Raw genomic sequence first — 22,500 nt, 5'->3', positions numbered from 1 at the left:
TAAATATGTGATACAAAATAACCTCCAGGATGGCACAATAGTCTATTTAAAGTTACACTCATCCCCCCCCCCCCCCCCCCCCTCCCAAACAAAAAACAAACCCAACAGAACAAAAGAATAACCTGCCTCTCGGGATAATTGTTGCTGATTTCACCAAACGGAGTTTCTCCTTGTGTCCCTGGCAGGGGAGTACGGGTAGGCATGAACAGCTTGTGTGCTTTCGCCTCTGTGAATCACCTGCACTTTCACTTCTTCTACCTCGACTACGAACTCATAGCGGACTATTGCGTGAGTGTGGGCGACGTCTGGGGATGATTAGTTGTGAACATTGTCAGCAGCCCTCTGGTTGAGAAGTTTTAGACCTGAGAGGTTTTCGTTGGAATTCTAGCTTTGTGTGGTGTGTACAAAAGAGATTTCTTTTAGTCTGCCTAAGATTGGGGGGGGTATTTTTAACATTTGTACTTGGAGGGCGCCACTAGTAGGCCCTATTACCTTTCTTTCCTCTTTCCCGCTGTTGTTCTTGTTTGTCCATGTAGATTTTCTCCTCGATGACATATTTTATTTTATTTTAAGACATAGTGGAGAGTACAACAAAGTTCTTATGAAAATAGCACAGGTACCTTCCCCAATGAAGTTAGCAATAGCATCTCCCACAAAAAGCTGCAAGATACCAACTTCTGGGTGGCATATTTCTTATTCTTTCTTTTTTCCCCTTACAGCCGTTCTTGCACCTCCTGAAGTAGTCCAGTCGGAGTCTTCAGACCGCTACACCTTTGTGCTTCCATCCATGATTCTTTTTCCTCTGAGGTTTCTTCTTGTTTTGGGCCTTGCTATGTTTTTTTCTGGTGAACTTGCTAATTGATTTGACTTTCTTTACCCTTACTATTGTTGTCAGCAATTGTCTGTTTGAGAAATAAATCCTGTAAAATGTGTTAATTCTGAGCGATGACCTATATCTGTTTTCATTTGTTGCATTTTAGGAAGGCATACTTCTTTTTTATTTGGAAGTTGGGCACTTTACTTTCATGCAGTGATTGGTTTGAAAAGCGAAGGAAATCCCATATAAAAACATTCTTTATTTATGTGTCCTTGGTCTCCCTGTGTAAAATTTAAAGTGTTTTCTAAAGGTGAAAAAGAGTTTTGTCGAATGGTTTATCTTTTGAGGTTGTCTGCTTTGTGCCATAGTTTTTTTTCCCTGCGGCAAATATTGTAGCAATTGTAGTCATTTGCTCTAGCGCAGCTGTTTACAAACTCAGCTGTTGCTTGAAAGTTGAAAAAATTGTGACTAATGTCCAGTATTTTTCATTGTGTACTGTATCCTCTCTGCCCGTTGAGTTGTTTGAAATTTCAGGAGCTTGCCTAGCAAGAACTTTATTTATGTGTTCTGTGGCATTACACAAAGACATGATCTTAGCTACTGACTGCACCTTTAATTTATTAATTTCAAATGTTTTGTTTCCATGCTAACACAACTATTTGTTTTTAGTTTATTTTGTTGAGGATTATTGTCTTTGTCCTCCTTGTTTTGACTGTCTTTTTGTGATAGGTTTTATGAATACTCCATTTTTTCTCTTCTTGGGAAAGTGCTGTAATGCATTCAGCAAAAGAAATGCCCATTTTCTCTTGAGGTCTTTTCATGTTTAATTCTATCCAATTTGTTTTATTTATATAGATGTCAGCTGTGTTTGTGTATGAAAAAAAAAGGAGGGCGGGGGGTGTCTCTGATTTCAAAAGAACTTCCTTCTTGCAGTCAGATTGTTTTAGAAACAAAAGTCGTTTGCGCCTCATTTGCTTAACAAATTTCCGTTTAATGATAATAAGTCCTCTGCTTTACTTGTGTTGCACTTGTCTTCCTTGATTTGCCGGTTGCTGAAGGTACTCCCTGTGCTGTAGAAAATCGTGACAAAGCTGGTAAGAAGCCTCAAGGTAAAAATGACACATTTGATGTTTCAGGCAAACTCCCCGTCTTTGACATATACCACGTGTATTTTGAAGTAGGGTGTTGGTGGAAAAATCAAATGGAATGTTCTTGTGGTGAGGCTTCTGTACAACCTTTTTCATAGTTTTCTCACACTGTCGGGACACTTGCACCCTTGATAATTTATTATGTGCCTCATAGTTTTTCTATCAAACCCAGCCCTTTCTAATTTTACCGTTTCTGCTTGTAATTACATGGCTACCTTTGTATCTCTTTGCGTCATAGCCCTCTGTACCTGTATCGGTTTCCCTTTGTATTGTCTTTTCAGTACCTCAAAGTAGAATAAAAATGTCATTTCTTCCCTTACTTTACATCTTTGTTTTTGAACCAAGTTGCCCAATTACCTATTCACCTCTCTCAATGGGGACAAGAAATGGTTCGTGTGGTTGGCGTTTTCCTTGAGAATCCGTTGGTCACATAGCCTTGTAGGCATACCACAGTCCACACAGCTGAGATGAGCCTTCAGTTCCTTTGCACCACCCTGCCGGCCCCCCACTTTTTTTCAATTGTAGGCAACGATTTTTTGAACAGGGGTAGGCTTTCACTAGATACCCCCTGAATTCGAGATTTACATCTAGTAGCAAAAAGAAAAGTGGACGTAAAGGTTTGCTGTTGAATGTGAAGAAAACAGAATGCATGGTTATTCTAAAAAAGCAGTAAGTCCTACTTGTAATCTCTTAAGAAAAGACGAAATGATCAAATATGTTCAACAGTTTAAATATCTAGGATATATAATTACATTTGGTGCCATATGTTCCGCAGAAATAAAATTTTAAGAATTGCAATGGTTAAAGATAGTTTCAATAAAGTGAGCCCAATCCGGACAAACAGAGACCACGTAATGACTAGGAAAATGAAAGTTCTGAACTGTTATGGATAGTCGACCCTTTTATTTGGCTATGAATGCTGAACAATCACTAAAGACAGTGAAAATAAAATAAAAGCAACAGAAATGTGGTTTCTTAGGTGACTGCTGAGAATTTCTTGGAAGGAAAAGAAATCAAATCAGGTAGAAACGCGGGTAGGCCGCTCGCTGAAACAAACAATCAGTAAAAGACAAATGCAGTTTCGGGGACGCTTGAAAAGACAAAGTAAAGGCCTTGAACATGTAGCTCTCACTGTCAAAATTGAAGGCAAATGAGACCGCAGGGGTAGACTCAGAGTAACCTACTAGGAAACCCTAAACAGATGGGTGACGGTGATAATGTAGCTTTTTTTTAGAGCATCTGAGCAAAGGAATGAATTGAGAGCCATGATCGTCAATGTCTGTCACAGGTCTGGCACTTGACGATGATACGATGATGAGCAAAAAGAAGACTCCATTAACCCTGAAGTATTGTGCTGGGTTTTGTTTGAACATATTCTCCAAAGATGCAATCAGCTTGCCATGAAAGCAGACAAGGCCAAAATTTAAGTTCAAGAGCATGCTGGTCTGCTGAATGTGAATGCCTAGACTTTTTTTTTTTTTTTTTTTTGCTTCAGTTGCTCTTTGACCTCTTCTGTGAGAGTAAAAAACATTTTGAATTAATTGTTGATTAGTGTCAGCATGCAGAAGCATTTTGCAGGAAAACTCATTTTCCTCAGCAGAGAAGTTATCCAAGCCTAAGATGTGGTGTTTTGGTTTTAATCTGATCTCCCAGGGGTGCTCGGCTAGGCTTCAACAGTCTATGTGCTCTGTCTTCTGTGAACCACCAGCACTTTCACATGTACTACTTCACTTATGAGCAAATTGTGGATCACTATGTGAGTATCTACTTCAGGATAAGGGGATTATAGTTCACTCTGTTGCTCACAGCACTGTCACAGGACCAAAAAATTCATAGTGTCATTGTTTCCATCACCTAAATATAAATAGCACTGTTTTAGGAATAATCTACAAAAATTTAGCACAATATTATATTTTGGGGGGAATAGAGCAACACGTACAGTCAGCAGTCCATGCACTGTCTTCTCTTTGAAATGCTTTTATAGATTTGTAGATACTTGTCATTATTGCATGCCCACATCTTCAGATGAGCTGAGAACTTTTATTGTTTTAACCCTGCAGTTAAAAGCAACAGGCATATATGGACGAAATTCTATTGTGGTATTAATAATAGGTCAAGGGGAAGGTTTTTCAAATATCTACGGTCTTCATCTAAAAAAATCTGGACAGTTTGAATTTTAGCCTAGAATAAAGTGCGGTGTGTTCGTAACAAGAAAAATAAATGTTCTCATTGATGTCGGGTGAATCCTTTTGGTGGACCCTGTATGGTCTGAGAAATACCGCTGTCTTCATTAACTACAGGCAGAAGTCTTTTTGGTGTGTTTTTCTGTGCAAGCACATTGTAGTTCAAAGCCACTGGACTTTCTTTTTGAATCCTCTGTGTCTTTATTGATCCGTCATTGTTGTTCTGGAATGTCATCAGTTCTGGTAGATTTTCTGTTGTCTTTGTCTTTTGGCTTCCTTTTTTTGATCCAGTTTGTTTTTGAAGCTTCGCAACTGGACTTTTTCTCTTTTTAAAATTCATTTTCCCAATATAATTTAGTAGATAGTATGTTAGGCTCAAGGGCTAGAACTCAAATGGCTGCTGGGTCGGAAAAGCAAAGTAAAGTAGATGGTATGTCATCATTTTGCAGAAAAAAACCAACAAGAACAACACCTCTTTGTTAAGTACTGTCAAGCATATTTACAATTATTTGTTATTTTTCTTTACAACAATATATATGTGCCAAAAAAATTCAAGTCAAGCTAGTGGACATTATGTGTTGATTGTCTTGTTTTGACATATGTCCAGATTATAGAACGACCATGAAGTGATAGTGACTTTAAAACTCCACCTAGATCTCATGATTTCTCTTTTTTAAAATTATTATTATTGTGGATTAACTATGGATTGTCTTTTTTTTTTGGCCCACTTTTATGTTGAAAAGTATGAAAAGATCATGTGCTTATTTTGACTCAGTAAAATAGTGTTATATAAAGTGGGTATTTTTCCCCAATTTGTTCTGTAGTAAATAGCGATGTGCCCTGCAGCTTATTTCCACCTCGTTCCTCTGTTCTTCTTATCTTACTTACTTGGTTGTAGAATAGGCATCATTGCTGGTGGCACAATTCCATAGCTGCTCCTCCCTCTTCTTGTCTGAAAGCACTGAGATCTCAACAGTTTTCTAGTGAATGGATGGAAGACTCTCTGGTGTGGTTTGCTCCTTTTATATCTTTCCAATGTTTCTTTTGTCCTAACCTGTTCCTGGTAAAGTGGGGGTCAATATCGTGCTGACGTGTCGCAAAATATCACTTTTTTTTTACATAAGTTAGGTTTGATTAGACATGTTTCAATTTTTATATTTGTATAGCTTTGTTTGAGGACCAATTGGCCCTTGTTTGTAAAGCTTACAAGATTATCTTATGAATGAAAGAGAAGGGTGTATGTATATATTGATTTTTGTAGTTCCTAGGCATACATTATAAAGTGAATGTCATGAGCAAAACATTTTTAGTAGCGTTTTTTATGCTGGATAATTTTTTTAAAGTTAGCTCTAGTCCCAGAAATATTGGTGCTGAGAATACAGCCCCCACCCCCCCCCCCTTTTCCTTATTCAGGAATTACTAAAGCTAATTGAAATTTCCTTGCTCCATGCTACAAAATATACAAGCTCCTAGCTATATAAAGTCCCACTGTTTTAAAAATTAATAACGTAAATAAATTGCCGGATCATGTTGCATTTTTCTCTCTGAACTGCAGAAGGGTTTTTACAATAGCATCTTTTGCGGAGCTCAGACTACACTGTTGTGAGGTTTTGAACTGTTTCAAAAGCAAAAACCATGTGGCTTTTACACGACATGGATGAAGCCAAAAAGTTGATTAATTCTTAGTTTGGTCTCAGCACCCAACTTAATGCAAACTGGCTTCAAAACCTTTGCACTATTTAAAAAAGAAACATTTAGCCCCTTCAGCATATAAGACACTACACTGTATTCACCAGCTTTCTGCTGTTGTTGGTTAATGTTATAACAATTCTCATCTGAAAGAGCTCCTGGGTCTGTATTAATAAGAGAAAGTTTATAATGTCCTATTAGAGAATAAACAATTTCTGTGGTAATTAGTTTCCCTTAAGTTTTGACAGACGTACATGACTGAAGATGAGTTATTGTTTTCTAAATATTTTTGTTGTTGTTGAAAAAAATATATATTTAGTCACTTTACTGTTGATGTTTCAGTAGGTGGTTGGCGGGTGCTATGGTGTGTTTGTTTCTTCTTTCCTATCAAACGTCTATCGTCCTTATCTCCCCTCCTTCTTTTTTATGTTTGTTACTCTCTTGTAACAGCTCTAATCTTCTGGCGCTCATATGATCTTTTGCAGTTGCGACCTCCTTAAAACCTCTTCTAAAACTAAAAACTAAATTGGTGTTTGTAAAGTTTCAATTTTTTTAGAATGAAGTCTTTAGGTTCGTGCAGTGGCGCTTAGTTTTGCCTTTGTTAAATGTACATGAACATAATACAATGCTTGTTATGTTTCTGATTGGAAAATAATGTAACTGTTTTGAGATTTTTTGTTTATATTTCCATCTTTGTGTCGTGTCTAGCCCGTGGACCACTTGGCTGGGGATTACTACGAGTTCACCTCCCTCCCTTGTCCAGGCTTTGTAATGCAACTACATGGCACTACTGTAGAAGGATTGGCCAGGTAAATGTGTGCTGTTGAACATTTTTTTAATGTTGTAATATATTCCTAGTTTATGTAAATATTGTAGGTTTGTAGATATGTCTATATGGTAAGGATATTTTCAGTTTTATATGCTGTGGTTTTTAGTGTATAAATTTAATTAGGCATCTCCTCTTGTCACTGTGAATAACTAGTACAGTAGTCTCCGCCTGAGATCCCACCGCTTACGATCCCGGTTCGCTTAAGATTCCGTTGTTTTAGGAAAACAGAATTTTTACTATACAAAAGTCACCCCTAAGATCCCGCTTTGATGGTCTACATTCGGCTAAGATCCTGCATTTCAGATCATAATTTGCTAAACAAAAACCCGGGCGGGCTCAGCCGTTCAACCAAGAGTGAAAAGTTGTGATCAGTAAACTGTGCGTCGCGTCAAAGATCAGCCACTGTCGTGAATGTGATCACATACACGTTGTAAAACTCGATGAAACGATACAATGTTTGCCCCAGACGGGATCACACCGGGGTGTGAACTGACCGACGCGTTTGTTTTCCCCACGCATCGCACTCACACCTGAACTCGCCACCTAAACTTGCATCACTCGCTGGGTGGGTAGGGCCTACACGTTCGCTCCAGGCAGGATGACATCAAACCGTGAACTCTTCCTTGACCATTGCAGTAGTTGTCTCTACTCCCAAATTTGCGAGACAGACTGAATTTTAATTGGTGCGTTCACTACGTAATGGGTGTAACGACAAAGGCGGTTTGGAGGGGGGGGGGGGGAGCTCAGTCAGAGATGGAAAGGTATAAATTTTTGACGGGTAAAAAGGAGGGGCAACTGGATAATCGTAGATCCTGAGACTCATGATAGGATAATAAGTGAAAATGGCACGCCTCATGCCACTATGGACTGTGATAGGTCATCAAGGTTAACCACTCTTTGCTCGCCATACGTCTTAAACCCACCAAGGGGGCACGTCAGTTCATTGTAGAGTGGAGGGAGACCATTGTACCGATTGTGAGCCTTAGCATGGGTCACCATAGATTCTTCCCTGGGTTCGTCGGTTAAGATCCCGGTTCGCCTAAGATCCCGCATTTCCTTGCTCCCGAGCACTGGGATCTTAGACGGAGACTACTGTATTTCTTATTTTTCATTTTATTTTTTTTTATATTTGTGGTCTTGCTTCTTTCGGAACACTTTGCAGCCACTATCATGTGAATATTATTTAAAACTCGCACTCAAACTTAATTTTATTCCAATCTGTACCAGGTCTGCCCACAAGATAAGCTCTTACCTTCACGAGAATGACATTGCGCATAATTTGTTCATGTGCCGCGGCGTGGCATTTGGTGAGAAGAGGGACAGCACTTTGACCACTATACGACTTTTCATATGGCCGCGGAAGAAATTCATAGGTAGGTTTGTTTGAGTCCGTGACACATAATAATAAATAGCATTTGTATAGCGCATATCCCAGCTCAACAGCAAGTCCTTTGCGCTTCACAATCTATACTTTTTCCCCAGCAGACCTGAGAGCCTCCAGTCTGTGGGAGAGCCACTGGAAAAAACAGACGGGTAACAAACTCCACAATATTAAACCCAAACTGGGACTGCGAAATCCTTCGGACCTCTCCAGAAGAGACGAAGTCATTTTTATTCGATTAGGCATCGGACACACGGCCCTAACAGACAAATACCTCCTTCAGGGAGATGAGAAGGAGATGAGAAGCCGTTCTGCGTTGGATGCGACACAGATTTTACCATTAGACACATTTTAACCGAATGTCTAGACTGTGGAAAGACCTGAAGGAAATACTTTAAATGTACAAAATTACAAGATATTTTTTCCGTCGTTGTTTCCAACAGAATTTTAGATTTTATAAAGACCATTGGCCTTTATGGAAAGTTATGAAATAGATTGTTCAAAATTTTAAAGTGTTATTTAGAAAGTTGTTTTAAATTTAAATTTAAATCTAAAGCCTATTTACTCTCGATTTTTAGTGTTAAAAAAATTTTAAACAGAAGTACTGACCAGTATCAAGCCGAGATATGAACCGTCGAGAAAAAACCAACTTGTTTCGCTTGCTGATATAACCTTATGCAGTTGTGAGCGCTGTGAAACCCCATACTAAAACAAAACAAAAAAGACATGAGAGCATTCGGAAACAATCTTAACTTCCTGGAAAGCATGCAGTGCAAGCCGCCATTTATAGGCATTAAAACAACATACTGACAAGATCTTTCGCTGTCTATGTCCGGGTACCCATTCCCACCTGGTTGAGGTTAGGAAAGTTTGTGTAAAGTGCCTTTCCCAAGGACACAATGTCGGGCCCGCGGCTCGAACCCCCGAACCCGCAACCTCATGACTACGAGTCCAGTAGTCTAACCACTAGGCCACCGACGCCACAACATAGCCTACTGTTAGCAGACACTGGTTCTTATTGTGTGACTATACAGTTGCTCTGTTGGTGTTTGGAGAGTGACTCTTTAACACTTTTAACCCCGAAATTATTTTCCCCGTTTTGACGGAATTTTTTCCCGATCACGTGAAACATGTAACGGGGTATAGCATCTTGTTTAACATCTTGTTCTATTTGATGATGTGCACACTATCACTGTTATCACACACTTTCCAGCCTCACCTTCTCAACACTTTTTAAATCAATATTCTGCCGAAAGTGCAAGAGGATGGTTGGCGGGTGCTCTGGTGTGGATCGCTTTTATATCACCTTGTTGTGTTGCAAATGGCGTTCGGCTCTTATTAAAACTAAAGAAAGTGCAAACAACACAGTAACTTACACCTTGTTGTACCACCGGATGGATGGCATTCATATATAGAAGGACAGTGACAAACATAAGTAAATAAATAAAAGATCAAAATTTTGAATGTCTTGAGAATGATTTACTGCATTGCACAGTGACGTGTGTTATAGTATTCATGTGAATGAGCTGTAAAATATGCGAAAAGATTGTTTTAAGATGCAACTAGTCGTCTTTCTATAACTCTCTTGTCAGTCGGAGTCTATCACCAGAAACCTCTTCAGAAATACTGAGCCCAGAAAGCAACATTTTTCAGGAGAGATTGAAAACTTTCATTGTTTAGCAATTGCACCGACATTATGTATCCTTTATTCTTTCGTTTTTTGTTTTTTTTTCCGCATTTAGATTTTGAATTTAAACAAAATATTTCTTGAGCATATTATGTAGCAGTAGATACAACAGATTAATAGAAACTGCAATTACAGAGTTCACAATTTTGGGCGTATAGCATATTTGAATAGCTGGACGCCAATATATTCCTGGGTGTTCAAAGATATTGCCCCCCCCCCCCCCCCCCTTACTGTACTGAAGTGTTTTTAGGCCATTCCCAAATGGGGGATATTGACATGTTCTTATGCGCAGTAAAATTGTAAATTGACTGATTTATCAAAGTCATGCTCATACTGTGCCGGAACAAAGGAACTGCTGCTTTTTCTTTCCTCTTCCTTACTATCGTCATTTTTTCCTCCACTTCTTTTGTATGTTTGTCACTCTCTTGCTATTTCCGGGGTGCCTTGATAGTCGCAGCAGACTTTGTGCTGTTGAGGCTAGAGAGTAGAGCTGGGCAAAGAACCGATTCCCACAATAAATGCTTCAGAAGAAAAGTCCCCCCCACAGTATTAGAAAGTAAGTAATTGGGTTCGGAGTCGATTCCTACGATTCCTAGCTTTCAATAATTGGGAACCTAGCCGCTCAGTATTACTAGAGAGATGAGCAGAGTAAACCTGATTCCATTCCCCATTTGGACTTCTCTGTTGACATAAGGGGTGGGCGAGGAGTTGCTTTAGCGAAATCCGGATACTATGGTAGTTCACCTCATCGGCAAATAATATGATATGAACCGCTTCGGCAAATGGGTTAGAACCACTTCGACAAGCGGGTAGCAGCATTTCAACAAATGGGTGCACCCATTTCGGCAAACGGGTCAGGAAAAAAGAGAATTAAGAGTCTGAATTCGGATAATGTTTAATTGAGAGTTATCCGAATATCCTTAGATATTATCCGGATTTTGCCCACCTCTAGTTGACATCCACCCCTTGGCGCTCATATGACCTTAGGCAGTTGTGAGCGCTGTAAAACTTTACTAAAACAAAGATATTATTGTGCTGGTAACACTCTCGTTAATTTGTTTTTCTATCCATAGTATGTGCAACAGGAGTCTGGAGTACTTTTGTTGATTGTCATTAAACATCAAACAGAGTCGAATACACTCTAAGCTTGCACATAGCAAAACACGCACACAGCGAAACATGCACAAATGGAATCACGTTCATAAAAAACAGATTTTCAGGTCCTGGATTTTTTGTCTTAAACATATACATATATATTCTTAGTATTTAAAGCATGCTTTTACATTGCAAAATTTGTACATAAAGACATTTCCCGCTTCCCACAGATTTGGCTATGTGTATGCTAGACTGAATTGACCTTTTTATTGTATCTGTGTGTGATGTTATACTTAGTTTCAATTCAAAATGCTCATGTTTTGTGTACTACTTTGTCTAATCTTCTTATCAAGCTCATCTTGAAGGTACAATCATTATTTTGCCGAGGTCCACATTATGGTTCAGCTTTTCAACCCCGCTTACTTTCAATGCTATACATCTAGGCTCAGTAATACATCATTCGTTGCAGTAAAAGTTTCAATTATATTCATTATGTGGCATATTCCACTGGCAATTTAAAAGAGAAAAGTATATCTAATTATTATAATTGTCACCCAACACATTATTGTGTATATAGTTTAAGGTATTCCTTACATAATGAAGTGTATTCATTTTACTAATTTTGCTAACCTGTAACTGGTATCTGGACTGTAGAATTTTAGTCTAGAGCAGGAATTCTTGATGACTCAGCTTTCTCCATGTTCTTTTTGGCTTTTGAGCTTGTTTGCTTACTTTTCATTGTCAGTGGTGGGTGGATGCACGTGTGTGGTATGTTCCTCTTTCCCATCAGATGTCTACCATCTTTATCTTCCCTGTTTCTTTTCTTTATATGTGAGGCAGCGTGGTGCAATCAGGCTCTCGTCTAAATAATCAAAATGAAGAAACTTGCATTTTTCCGCAGGTTTGTGAATTTTTATTAAATTTTTGTTTTTTGGCTCAACACCTTTCATGCCCACTAAAGAAATCATGTGTGGATTTTTTTGAAAAACGTTGATTAAAGGTACAGAAAATGTAAATTTTCAGTTACCACGGACTCTTAAGCTAAGGAAATAACTAACCTTTGGAGGCCATTTTCTCACTAATTTTATCTTTGAAAATAGGTGACCCCCACCTCTTTCTTTCGTAAATATCTTGACTTGTATTCAAGATAAATGGATACTTTTTTCATCCAAATAAAGACGAGTAAATAAGCTTAAAATGATACCAATAACTCTACATGCCCAAAAATTGATGAAAGCCTGATTCCACCACTCTGCCTCACATATGTTATTTTAATTGCACCTCTAATCCTCTGCGCTTTTGTGACCTCTATTTGTGTTGCAAATGCCATAGAACTCTGTCTACGACTTAACTTACTTTTCATTACCAACCAGCGGAAATTATGCTTAAGGCCATAGATATTTGGTTTGATAACCGGTACGTAGTAGTTATGCAGACAGAGGGCTAAATTATGTATACAAGACCTATACCTGGAGACGTTCCTTGCCAATATCAATTTGGCCCTTTGTGGGATGTGTTAACAATGTTATTTAATTTAGATGAATAATAAATTTTGAATTGTATGCAGTAAATTTTTGTAGAATAAAAGTCACCCTGAAAAATTTGCTACTTTAAAAATAGATTTAATGTTACGTAAAACTGGTGCATGACTTGCAACTTGTGAAAGTTGTATTGTGGGGACCCTCAAAAAGGCAGGCCCAGGCAGGTTTTCTTTGTGCTTGTTTTTTAAATTTTTAATCTCTGGTTAGATCTTCTGGTCAGTTGTTTGAAAGTGGGCGTCTGGTGGTCTTTTTCTTTCTGTTATAATGAGACAACTGTGTGCCTGGTTTGTTTTTGTGTTTTTTATTTTTCCACGCTACTTCTGTTCCCTATTTTGGAGATTTGTAAAGAAATCCACGAATTCAAGTCATTCAAAAAATATTAAAAGGGGGTGCTATTGGATTGGAACTTGAATACATATGTGGGGCTTGGTTACTCGAGACGGATAATTCAAAATGTTTGTGAAAACAAAAATGGGCAAAATGCACCAAAAAAAAAGAGCACACGAAAAAAACAAACTGTACAATATACGCATAATTAATGGGTTAGGTTTGAAATTGCCTGCTAAATTTATGGGTTCAATAATATAGAAGAAATAATGTAAGAGAACTACTAATATTAACACCTCTTAACTCAAAAGTTTTTCCTTTTAGACCTGCTCAGCGTTGGCATTTTCAGTACTACAAGTAGTGGCCACATGGTGGCAGGTATTATATTGTTCTTCTGCCCTCTTATGGGCAAGCCTTAGTAGCAATAATATAATTCGTTCATCATGAACTCATGATGACCTTTCACATTCGAGGAGGAAGAAAAGTTAAAGACCTTAATAGCAACCACTGGTAGCTAGCATGGTAAAGGAAATAATATCAAACAACTTGCAATGATCACATGTGCCACAAGTCACCACAGATAGCAGTGCTAAGTGGTTAGTTGGCTGTGAGACCTCTGACAGTGTTGGAACCCCCAACTTTTTGGTTCAGGGCCCAACAGCCTAACCAACTGACCAAACTATATATAATGGCATTGAAAGAATCAAGCTAATCAGTGTACTTTTGAAATAATTCAAAAAGGAAAAATACCCATTTTTATTCTCATATTATTAAGTTGGTCACTTTTTTATGGCACCCAGCAGTTACACATGTTCATGCTACTTATGAATTGTTATTTTGTGGTAATTATAATGTACTATTTTGCTATTACTAGACTAGTGAAACCATTATCTTGACGTTTTTCATAAGGAGTGGATATAGTTAATTTATATAACATATACCAGTAACTCACTCAACTCTGAGCCTGAGATAGTCGGGTTGCGACTTCTGCGCTGGGTCCTGAACCCAATAGTAGCGGGATGTAAATTTGTACTTCTTAATAACGTGAAAACACATCCAGTGAGAACAGATTATAGTTTATAAGTGACCCCTGGCCATTTCTTTATAAGAGACAGACTATTACAAGGGCAAAAGTTGCTTTCTGGACCTATAATGGAAAATTACTTTGCACGTGGTAACGAAGTGGGAAATGAGAACGAGTCTGGGTTTTCCATTCGAGCCACGTTTTAGTGCGTGTTGCTGGCATTTTTCAAATTGCAATATTTCACAGACTATCTAATATTTTCAAATTCTGTAAATGGTAATGGTCCATGTAATGGCTAAAATAATTGTGTGTGAAATATTACGGCGATTAAAGTTGATGTAGTATTTTTTTCCGATTTTACAAAAACACCTTAAACCACTAGGCACAGCCAGTAGACCGGGTCCTTGGCCCCATTGCTGAGTGAGTTAACCGTATTTGTACGTCGTGGGGAACTCTCTGCCACCTCTTTCCAAACAGAAAATTTACTTGTTAATCCCATCCGTACGCTTTGCATAGCAGTCTGTCAAAATGATTTTTTGAGAAAAAGGGGCCTACTGAAAGTTTCACAGAGATTTTCGCTCTAGAAGTGGTGGTTGGCAGGTGCTCTGGTGCAGTTTCCTCCTTCTTTCCTATCAAACATCTGTCGTCCTTATCTCCCCTCCTTTATTTTTGTGTATGTTACTCTCTTGTAACACATAATATATTCTTCGGCACTGAAATGACCTTATTGTGTCGCAAGCGCCATGAAACTCTTACTAAAACTAAAACTAGAAGTGTTCTAAAATGTGAAGAATACAACCCCTGGGGTACCAAATGACCTCAGGCGTACGGATAGGGTTAAAGGGAAGGTGAGTACAGTGTTTGCTTTCCCTTTGATGACCCGCTCTCCCTCATCCTCACATCCTCCCTGATCTTCTGGTAGGAAAGATCTACACCTTGCCTTCTCGGACAAGGGCGAAAAATCTCGGAGGTCTCGTGTGCAAGTTGCACATGTTAAAGATCCCTTTGTGGTCCAAAATCGAAAAGAGTAGGCTTCAGCCGCCTCCCGGGCAAAATTCAAAATTTCCTACCAACTGAAAATATTTAGTGTGTTCAGCGTGCTCATATGACCTTATGCAGTTGCGAGCGCGGTAAAACACTTTCCCCCCCAAAAAAAATCCTCACAACAAGCTCTGACTCTGAGTAGTCTCCCCCAGTGTTTGGGTTGGCCCTGGTCTGCTAAGAACATATTTCTGTAGTTTGATACAATTGTTTTACCATATTTCTGCACGACGCTCTGTTTCAGGAGGAAAATGTGGTCAACTTTATTTCCCTTTTTTTCCCACAATTTTGTTGTTGAGGGCTCCTTCTTATCAGAATATATAATGTTTGATTTTCATTATGATTTTGCTACGTTCATTTTCTTTGTTAATTCTAATGATTATGATATCTGTATGTTCTTAAGAATTCTTATTCTGCAAGTTAAATCAGTGAAACTACTTGGTTTCTTTTCTTTTGCATGTCGTCTCATTGTCAATATTATATCTTTTGACATTTTTTTATCTTTGTTTACTGTTAGGCGGATGTGTGTGGTTGAGGGGGGGGGGTTCTTTTGTAGAGGGTGTGCATGAGGTTTGATTCTTAAGATAGAAAATTTTATTGGACGTTTGATCTTCGTAGTTGCATTGCTTGTAGGCATAAAATAAATGTAATGTTTATATAGCTAATTTTCATTCAAGTGCGTGGTTGGCGGGCGCTCTGGTGTGGTTTTCCTCTTCTCTCCTATCAAACTCTGTTGTCCTTATCTCTCCTTCTTTTCTTTGTTCACGTATGTTGCTCTTTAGTAACACCTCTAATCTGCGGCACTTATATTACTTATTTGGGTTCCAAGTGCTGTAAAACTCTTACAAAAAAATAAAAACTGAAAAAAGTTCCCCTTCAAACTCCCCAGGCAATAAATCATCTGAAGAGTTCAATGTTGCTTGCATAGAGCTAGGTGGTCATTTACCCATCAAAGGTAAGTTCTGTAACCTGATGCATTTTAATGCCATTCTGGGTCAAGTGAGTTGGGGTGTGTCAAGTGAGTTGGGGTGTATAGGTGTGTGCGAAATGAGTTCGGTTAGTAATTCAATAGGGTTTATTCAAGGGCTATGTAAAAAATTTAAGTGATTTTTTTCCACTAAAGCAAGATACAAAAAAGTTAATATTTAAAAGGAAATCATAAACCTTTCCTCTTGCATCCCGTTCCATTCATTTTAAGGGTTCTCACTTTGGCAAGTCAATTATAAAGAGAGCTAAGCTGTCAGTGTTGTCAATTATACTCAAGTGTGTGAGTTTATGTCTGTGTGTGTGTGTTAGTATTAGTATATGTGTGTTTGTGCGTGTGTGTCTTATCTAATTTTGATGAAAAACTTTATGTATTTTTGTATTTAGTTGCATGTATAAGCCATTCTAAACCAATTTCTCTTAGGGGATTTATAAAAGTGGTATTTTATTTTTCATATTTCATATTTTATATTTTTCACTGGTTTCTTAGGGGATTTATAAAAGTGGTATTTTATTTTTCATATTTTCTATTCTATTTTTTTCACGGGTTTGTTTGTTGCCATGAACAGAGGAAGCTGGCTACTACAACTTGACCGAAGAAGATGTGGACAAAATCATCGAGACGGCCTGTCTGTCCGAGGAACACTACCAGGAGATCAAAGCCACGGTGATCAAGATGGGGCAGGAAGTCTCGAACGCATCTTGACTGGGGCTGCCGTCTTCTAGGTGTTAGAACTCGATGCACAGGGAAATGTTTTGGTAACATTTTTGTAAGAAAAATAACATAACTTTGGTGGATGTACAGAATAGTGATTCATGGAAATATGTGGGGGTTTTTTATATATATTTTAAAAAAAAATTTTTTTTTAATTTTTAAATTGCTATAGAATTTCATAAAGCAAAGTATAGAGATGGAAATGAGAAGCATACTGTTTTTATTTCCATATGGAAATGTGGGACACAATCGCATGTTATACAGTATCGTATTGTCTCTGTCAGTGGCATGCTTCGTATCTGCAGGATTACTGGATTTTCATAATTTGGTCTAGATTTAAGAGGCACCGTGTATGCTAACAACTGTAAAATAGAAAGTGTTTTTTGAGAGATGAAAATGCGTGAAAACTTATGTCTTGTGACGAAGAAAAAGAAGAAAACAACAACAACTGGGTTTTGGAAAATGAAATTATGTACTTTGCCCTTTCAAGCGATTTACAGTAATGATATTATAATATTTCACATAATCCACAATCTCTTGCTGCTATAGGCAATTTTGTGATCATGCCGTTTCTGGTTGCCCCTATGAACCAGAGTCATTTATAATGTCTTCCTTTGACACCAGTGACCACCCATGAGATAGCCGTATCACTGACATTGTTTGTGACATAGTTTGTGTGTTTGTTTGTGACATAGTTTGTGTGTTTACTTGATCACCCAACCACAGTGACAATCTTTTGAGACATATTTCTTTTCTTTTTTTTAGGGGGGTTCAAATTTGCTACCACTCAGTAGGCCTACTCAGAATAGGGTAATTTGAAGGCATGTGGCATGATCTCCCATCAGGACTCTGAGAAGAGGGGCAATGTACAAGGAAAAACGAAAAGACCTGACCTCTTTTGAATTTCAAACTTGTAATGTCTTACTTTTTCTGCAGTTCTGATTTAAATGTAATTATGTTTATCCAGAAAAGTTCAGTTGTATGGAAAAGGCTTTTTTTTTTTCACTGGAGAATAGTTTGTTTTTCTTTTGGTTGTTTTTTTTTTTTCCAGTGAACTTATTTTATAATAACTGAATTTGGCCATAAACCAGAGTCTGGAAATTGCAACTCTGAAAAATACCCAAACGAACTGAAGGATCAGACTTCTCCAAATCTCCTTCCAACCATCCGGAGAATCTTGCATGTCTACTGAAATTTGATGGTATTGTCAATTACCCCACGAGACGAAGAAAGTTAGGGTGATTCTCCAACAACATTTTTCATTTGGGCTTCGATCAGCAGCGCTACCCTATCTAGTACTAGTACTGGCCTGCAGCTTTGTACAAATCATTTTCCTGTGTCATATGCAATAGCAACTATTCATGTTTCTCCTGGGTTTGTTGTGACTGGAATAGTTGAAAGGTCAACCAAATTCATCCATATATGTTGTACTTGATGGTACTTATGGGTCTACTAATAATGGAGCGAAAATACATTGTATGTTGTGGTTCAGCTGGGTCCAATAACCCAGTGAAAATGCTACTTTGTGCTTACTATTTGGCTCTTTGGCGGAACTCACAACCAACTCACAAACTTTAAAAAACTACCAGTGTTATACTTTTTCAGTAGTATGTGTTCCCGTGAAAGCTGAAGTCTTGATTTAACTCGAGTAGGTTACAGGCATGGGATTGTTTTTGGTTGTCTTGTTATCTTTTATTCTACTCACTGACTGGAGCAGTGAATGCTGTAGTGTCACAATGTGCCCCAGGAGACTCAGGGTATTTTTGAGGCTCTTAAACTTCTGAATTTTCATTCGAAATTACCTGGTCTTTGAGACGTGTTTACAACTGAATTTTAATTTATTTTCTTAAAAGCTGTGTAACTTTTTTTTGCAAATTCATCATGCCTTTTATCGTAAGACACTCTTAATATGCTGGCTACCCAGTTTCTACTGTGGAAGAATCTTGTTGAGCTGTTGTTTCTTGTGCCAGAGAGTTTGTTAACTCGTCATTCAAATATGTCATGGCTGGTTTGGTTCAACAATAACAGTGTTGATCTGTATGTACAAAGAACTGTGGGTAAACTAAGAGTGAGAGGTGAAAAGGCTTTTTTCATTGGGGGGAAAATGTTAACAGACAAACCCTTTTTGCTTCCATTAAAATACTCAAAATATTTGTTTAATATCAGAGTTACCACTACCATGATCTCACGTCTGTGATGTCAATGTCATGATCGCATTTTTTTAATACAGTCTCACATATTCCACTGCGCTAACTTTCGTTGAATTAATAAAGACACCGGTTACTTAACTTGTTTCCGTTTCCTGGTGGGTCATTGTTGGGAACTGTGGTGTGGTTTGTTTCTTTCTTTTGCATTAAACATCTATCATCCTTATCTCTCTTCGTTCTTTTCTTCGTATGTTACTGTCTAGTATCACCTTTAATCTTCAGCATTTATTTATGACTTTTTTTTTTTTACAAGTGCAGTAAAACTGTTACAGTGGAGTCCACTTATAACGAGTCCGGAAAAAACGAGAAGTCTGTTATAAAGACGCTATTCTAAAACCCCGTTTTTTTCTCCTCTTTACCTTTGTAAATAAAATACTGCTATAGCGCTATCAGACAAACAAGAGAGTCGGTTATAGCGGAATATTCCTGCTCCAGTGCACAGTGCATAGGCCAATTATACATCATGTAAAACCTCGCCAGTTGAGAAACTTGTTGGTGATCTAGCGAAACAAAGAATGGGAGAGCCCATGTGTGTCAACTATAAAGGCCGGAGCGACTGAGTTGGGAGGGTGTGGCAGGCGCAGACAAGCAGAACGCATCGCATGATAGGCCAGTGTAAGCTTAGTTTAGATTATCAAGGCCTACCATGCCTCTCACTTCTCCGATGCGGGAATGGAGAGCTCGCAGCAATGTGATTGATGGAGCGAATGTGTGACGTGCGCAAACAGACGGAATGCACCACAGGGTGGGGTGGGGTGGGGGAAAACACAGCAGGCAAGTTAGCCCAGAGCCAGCCCAGAGCCCTTTCTTTCTGACTGCCAACGCCGAGCTGTCAGTCCATATTGCTAAATCTAGCGCTACAGAAAGAAACCTGATTCGATTTTTGATCAAGTAAGACCTAGAGGTCATCTTGAAAAAAAAAAAATCATCATCAGGGGAGATAGTAAAAGGAAATAAACAGAACACCAAACTCATAGATTAGGCCTACTTTAAAGTTTCCCTTGAATTTTTTTTACTGGATCCCGTATAGCGAGAATCCTACTATAACGGACATAAAGCACCGGTCCCCTCCCTCTCGTTATAACAGAATTCCACTGTACTAAAACTAAAACTTCATTTGCTGAAGGAGCAACTGTGATGAATGAAGGCTTTCAGCTCGGGGAATCCTGTAACTTACACCTTTACTTTTTGTGTTGACAGTTTTGTTGCCTCTGACCAGGGCAAAAGATTTCTTTGCTGTTGGAACTTTTGTTTTGACTGCACTAATTCTTTTTAATTTTATAAAAGAATTATGTTTAATGTTTTTGCTTGTGACTTTGTAATTCTTGAAGATCTATTGCACAATCTGTTCATCATATAGAGCAGAGTTTTTAACTTATATTTAGAAGAGAATTTGGAAAGGAAGAGACTCTGATGTTTTCATCTATACTTTGGTGCCATATGAATGAACTACATGCATAAGTTAAATGTATTGGTACTATGTATATGTTGCAGCCATCTACAGTCTTGAGTTGTTGGTCATAGAATAGTTGAGACTGCTTGTTTATTCATGTGTTTTTGCTTGTAAGAAACCCAGAAAAAATTGGGATGAGTTTTAATCAGGAAAGTAAAGGTGATGTTAGGGGCCTGGAATATATTGAAAATATTCTGGTTAATCACTGGAGGAAAAGTGATTTGAGGTACGAATCAGGAGTTATGAGGTTGGTCTTAGAACAAATTAAACTCCCATATCAAGGCTATACTGTTTTACTTAATTATGTTAACCCTACAGATCCAAGGGATACCTCGGCTCATGCTATCATTTTTGTTTTATGCGCCCAACACAGGCCTCCCTAGAAAGTAGTGGCATAAATCGAGGAGTTTGCCTGTTGAATCTCAGTTGCACGAGTTTTTTTGTTTTTTTTTAGCTGAGGGGTTCAAAGAGTTGATCGTGTCCAAGCATTGAAAGGTCTGTGAAGTAAACCCCATGATCACCCTTCAATCGAATTTGTTTATGTGGTTCTGTTTGAAAATAATGTTTGTTTTATGTTTTTCTTGACTCATCAAGGTCATTTATTAAGTCGTATCGCTTCATCTTATTAGAGGCACAATGAATATATTTGAATTTTCCAAGAGTGATTGAAACAATGCTCAAAACTTGCCAAAAAATTCAGTTTTGAACTTTGTACTCCACTTGACAGTTTAAGAAAGGACTGGAAGTCTCTGGATTTTGAATGAAATACATGTATATTATATTATAAGTCTCTGGATTTTGAATGAAATACATGTATATTATATGTCTTTTACTTTTATTTAAAAGAATAGTGTTGTCGGTTGTGTGTTCATCTGTGGAAAAGGAAAGAGAAATTTTGTCTCCCCGATCAACACCAAGGGAGATTCTACCACTACAGTTAATTGGGTTTTTGTTTTATGATGTGTATTATATTTTCACGGTGAATTGTTGAATGTTGACCATTTTTATTTAAATTATTTATTTTATTTTTATTAAGGTTGAATAAACATCTACTGTGATCAGTTGATGGCGGGAAATTATATTTGGTGAGCTGTCCTATCTTTTGCTTCTTATGTGATTGATGGTTTCGTTGAGGTGTATGGTTGGCGGGTGCTCTGGTGTGATTTGCTCCTTCTCTCCTATCAAACCTCTATCTTACCCCTCCTTCTTTTTTCTGCTTATTACTCTCTTGTAACAACTCTAATCTTCGGCACTTATGGCCTTATTGTGTTGCAGGAGCTGCAATACTCTTACTAAAAGCCGATCCCATTGAGGATGTGTGGTGGAAATTTTGTGTTTATTTATGTCTGGTCGTTCGTCTTCATTATGCCTGTCTTACTTCTTTTTTGTGGGTGATTGGTGAGTGCTCTTGTGAAGTTTGCTCCTTCTTTCCTATCAAGTCAAACATCTATTGTCCTTATATAAATCTTTCCTCCTTCTTTTCGTTATCTGTTACTCTAGTAGTGACACTTCTATAAACTTCAGCACTTAAGTGACCTTATTGTGTTGCAAGTGCCGTAAAAATCTCCCCTCCCCCCTCCCAGGAGCACCATTTTCCTATGGGTGTCTCTCAAGCACTTAGGCGCAGGGATAGTGTCTTGTCTCCCGACTTTCTGTTCTTGTTTCTTTATTTTTTAGAGCACATTTTGGTATCTGGTATCCAGCCTGTAGCTCGCTTTGCCAGAAAAAGGTAAAGCACTAACTTTGTATTGGAAACAGCGCATGCACTCATGGCGAATGGTCGGTTTAGGTCAGGGGTGAGCAAACTTTTCAGATTACGGACCACTTCGAAAAAGCTACAAACGGCAAACAGATACACCTATTTTAGATCTATGCATTATGTTCATGTTGACATTTAAAAAAAAATTCTATCCTTGGGGCCATTTTGTACCCCCGGGGTTGTATTTTTCACATTTTAGAATACTTCTAGTACGAAGATCTCTTTAAAACTTTCAGTATTTCTCAAAAAATCATTTTGACAGACTGCTATGCAAAGCGTTCGGATCGGATTAACGAGTAAATTTCCTCTTTGAAAGTGGTGGCTCAGAGTTCCCCACATCGTATGGATACGATAGTAAAACACGACGTACGGATAGGGTTAATGAGGTGGCTGGGGCTGGAAAAAAAACCCCTAATATAAACTACTTTTCTGTAATAATTGACAGATTAGAATTCTAGAAATTCAGCACATTTCCTTTAAATTACGCTTCGTATAGCTCAAGTATATTGCCAAATGTAACCCACTTTTACGAAAATGAATGATTTCTGTTTTCAAAATTCCCCCCCCGAATATATCGCACAAAACTCTTGAGTTGCCACATTGGGCCCAGGGTGCGGGGT

The 22,500-nt window shown here is 38.2% G+C and overlaps 1 protein-coding gene across 5 annotated transcripts in view; it reads left to right on the top strand.

Moving 5' to 3' along the window:
* LOC101847057 (GDP-D-glucose phosphorylase 1) overlaps positions 1–18,749 on the top strand; it is a 43,506-nt gene extending 24,757 nt beyond the window's left edge. Inside the window, exons 8-13 of one of the 5 annotated variants that reach the window (XM_035971254.1) lie at positions 186–288; positions 6,546–6,646; positions 7,894–8,039; positions 11,183–11,194; positions 15,652–15,717; positions 16,316–18,749. In XM_035971254.1, coding sequence (XP_035827147.1) covers positions 186–288; positions 6,546–6,646; positions 7,894–8,039; positions 11,183–11,194; positions 15,652–15,717; positions 16,316–16,452 — 565 coding nt within the window. In that variant the 3' untranslated portion in view covers positions 16,453–18,749. Of the gene's footprint in view, positions 1–185; positions 289–3,618; positions 3,722–6,545; positions 6,647–7,893; positions 8,286–11,182; positions 11,195–15,651; positions 15,718–16,315 lie in introns of those variants that run through there. The other 4 variants (XM_035971252.1, XM_005104108.3, XM_005104107.3 and 1 more) reach the window with 4 other exon arrangements.
* The last annotated feature ends 3,751 nt before the right edge of the window (positions 18,750–22,500 follow it).

The sequence above is a fragment of the Aplysia californica genome, unplaced genomic scaffold, assembly GCF_000002075.1.
Source record: "Aplysia californica isolate F4 #8 unplaced genomic scaffold, AplCal3.0 scaffold00404, whole genome shotgun sequence".
Taxonomy (NCBI): Eukaryota; Metazoa; Mollusca; class Gastropoda; order Aplysiida; family Aplysiidae; genus Aplysia; species Aplysia californica.
Note: the sequence above shows the minus strand (reverse complement) of the source record. Positions and strands in the feature narration are given on the sequence as shown.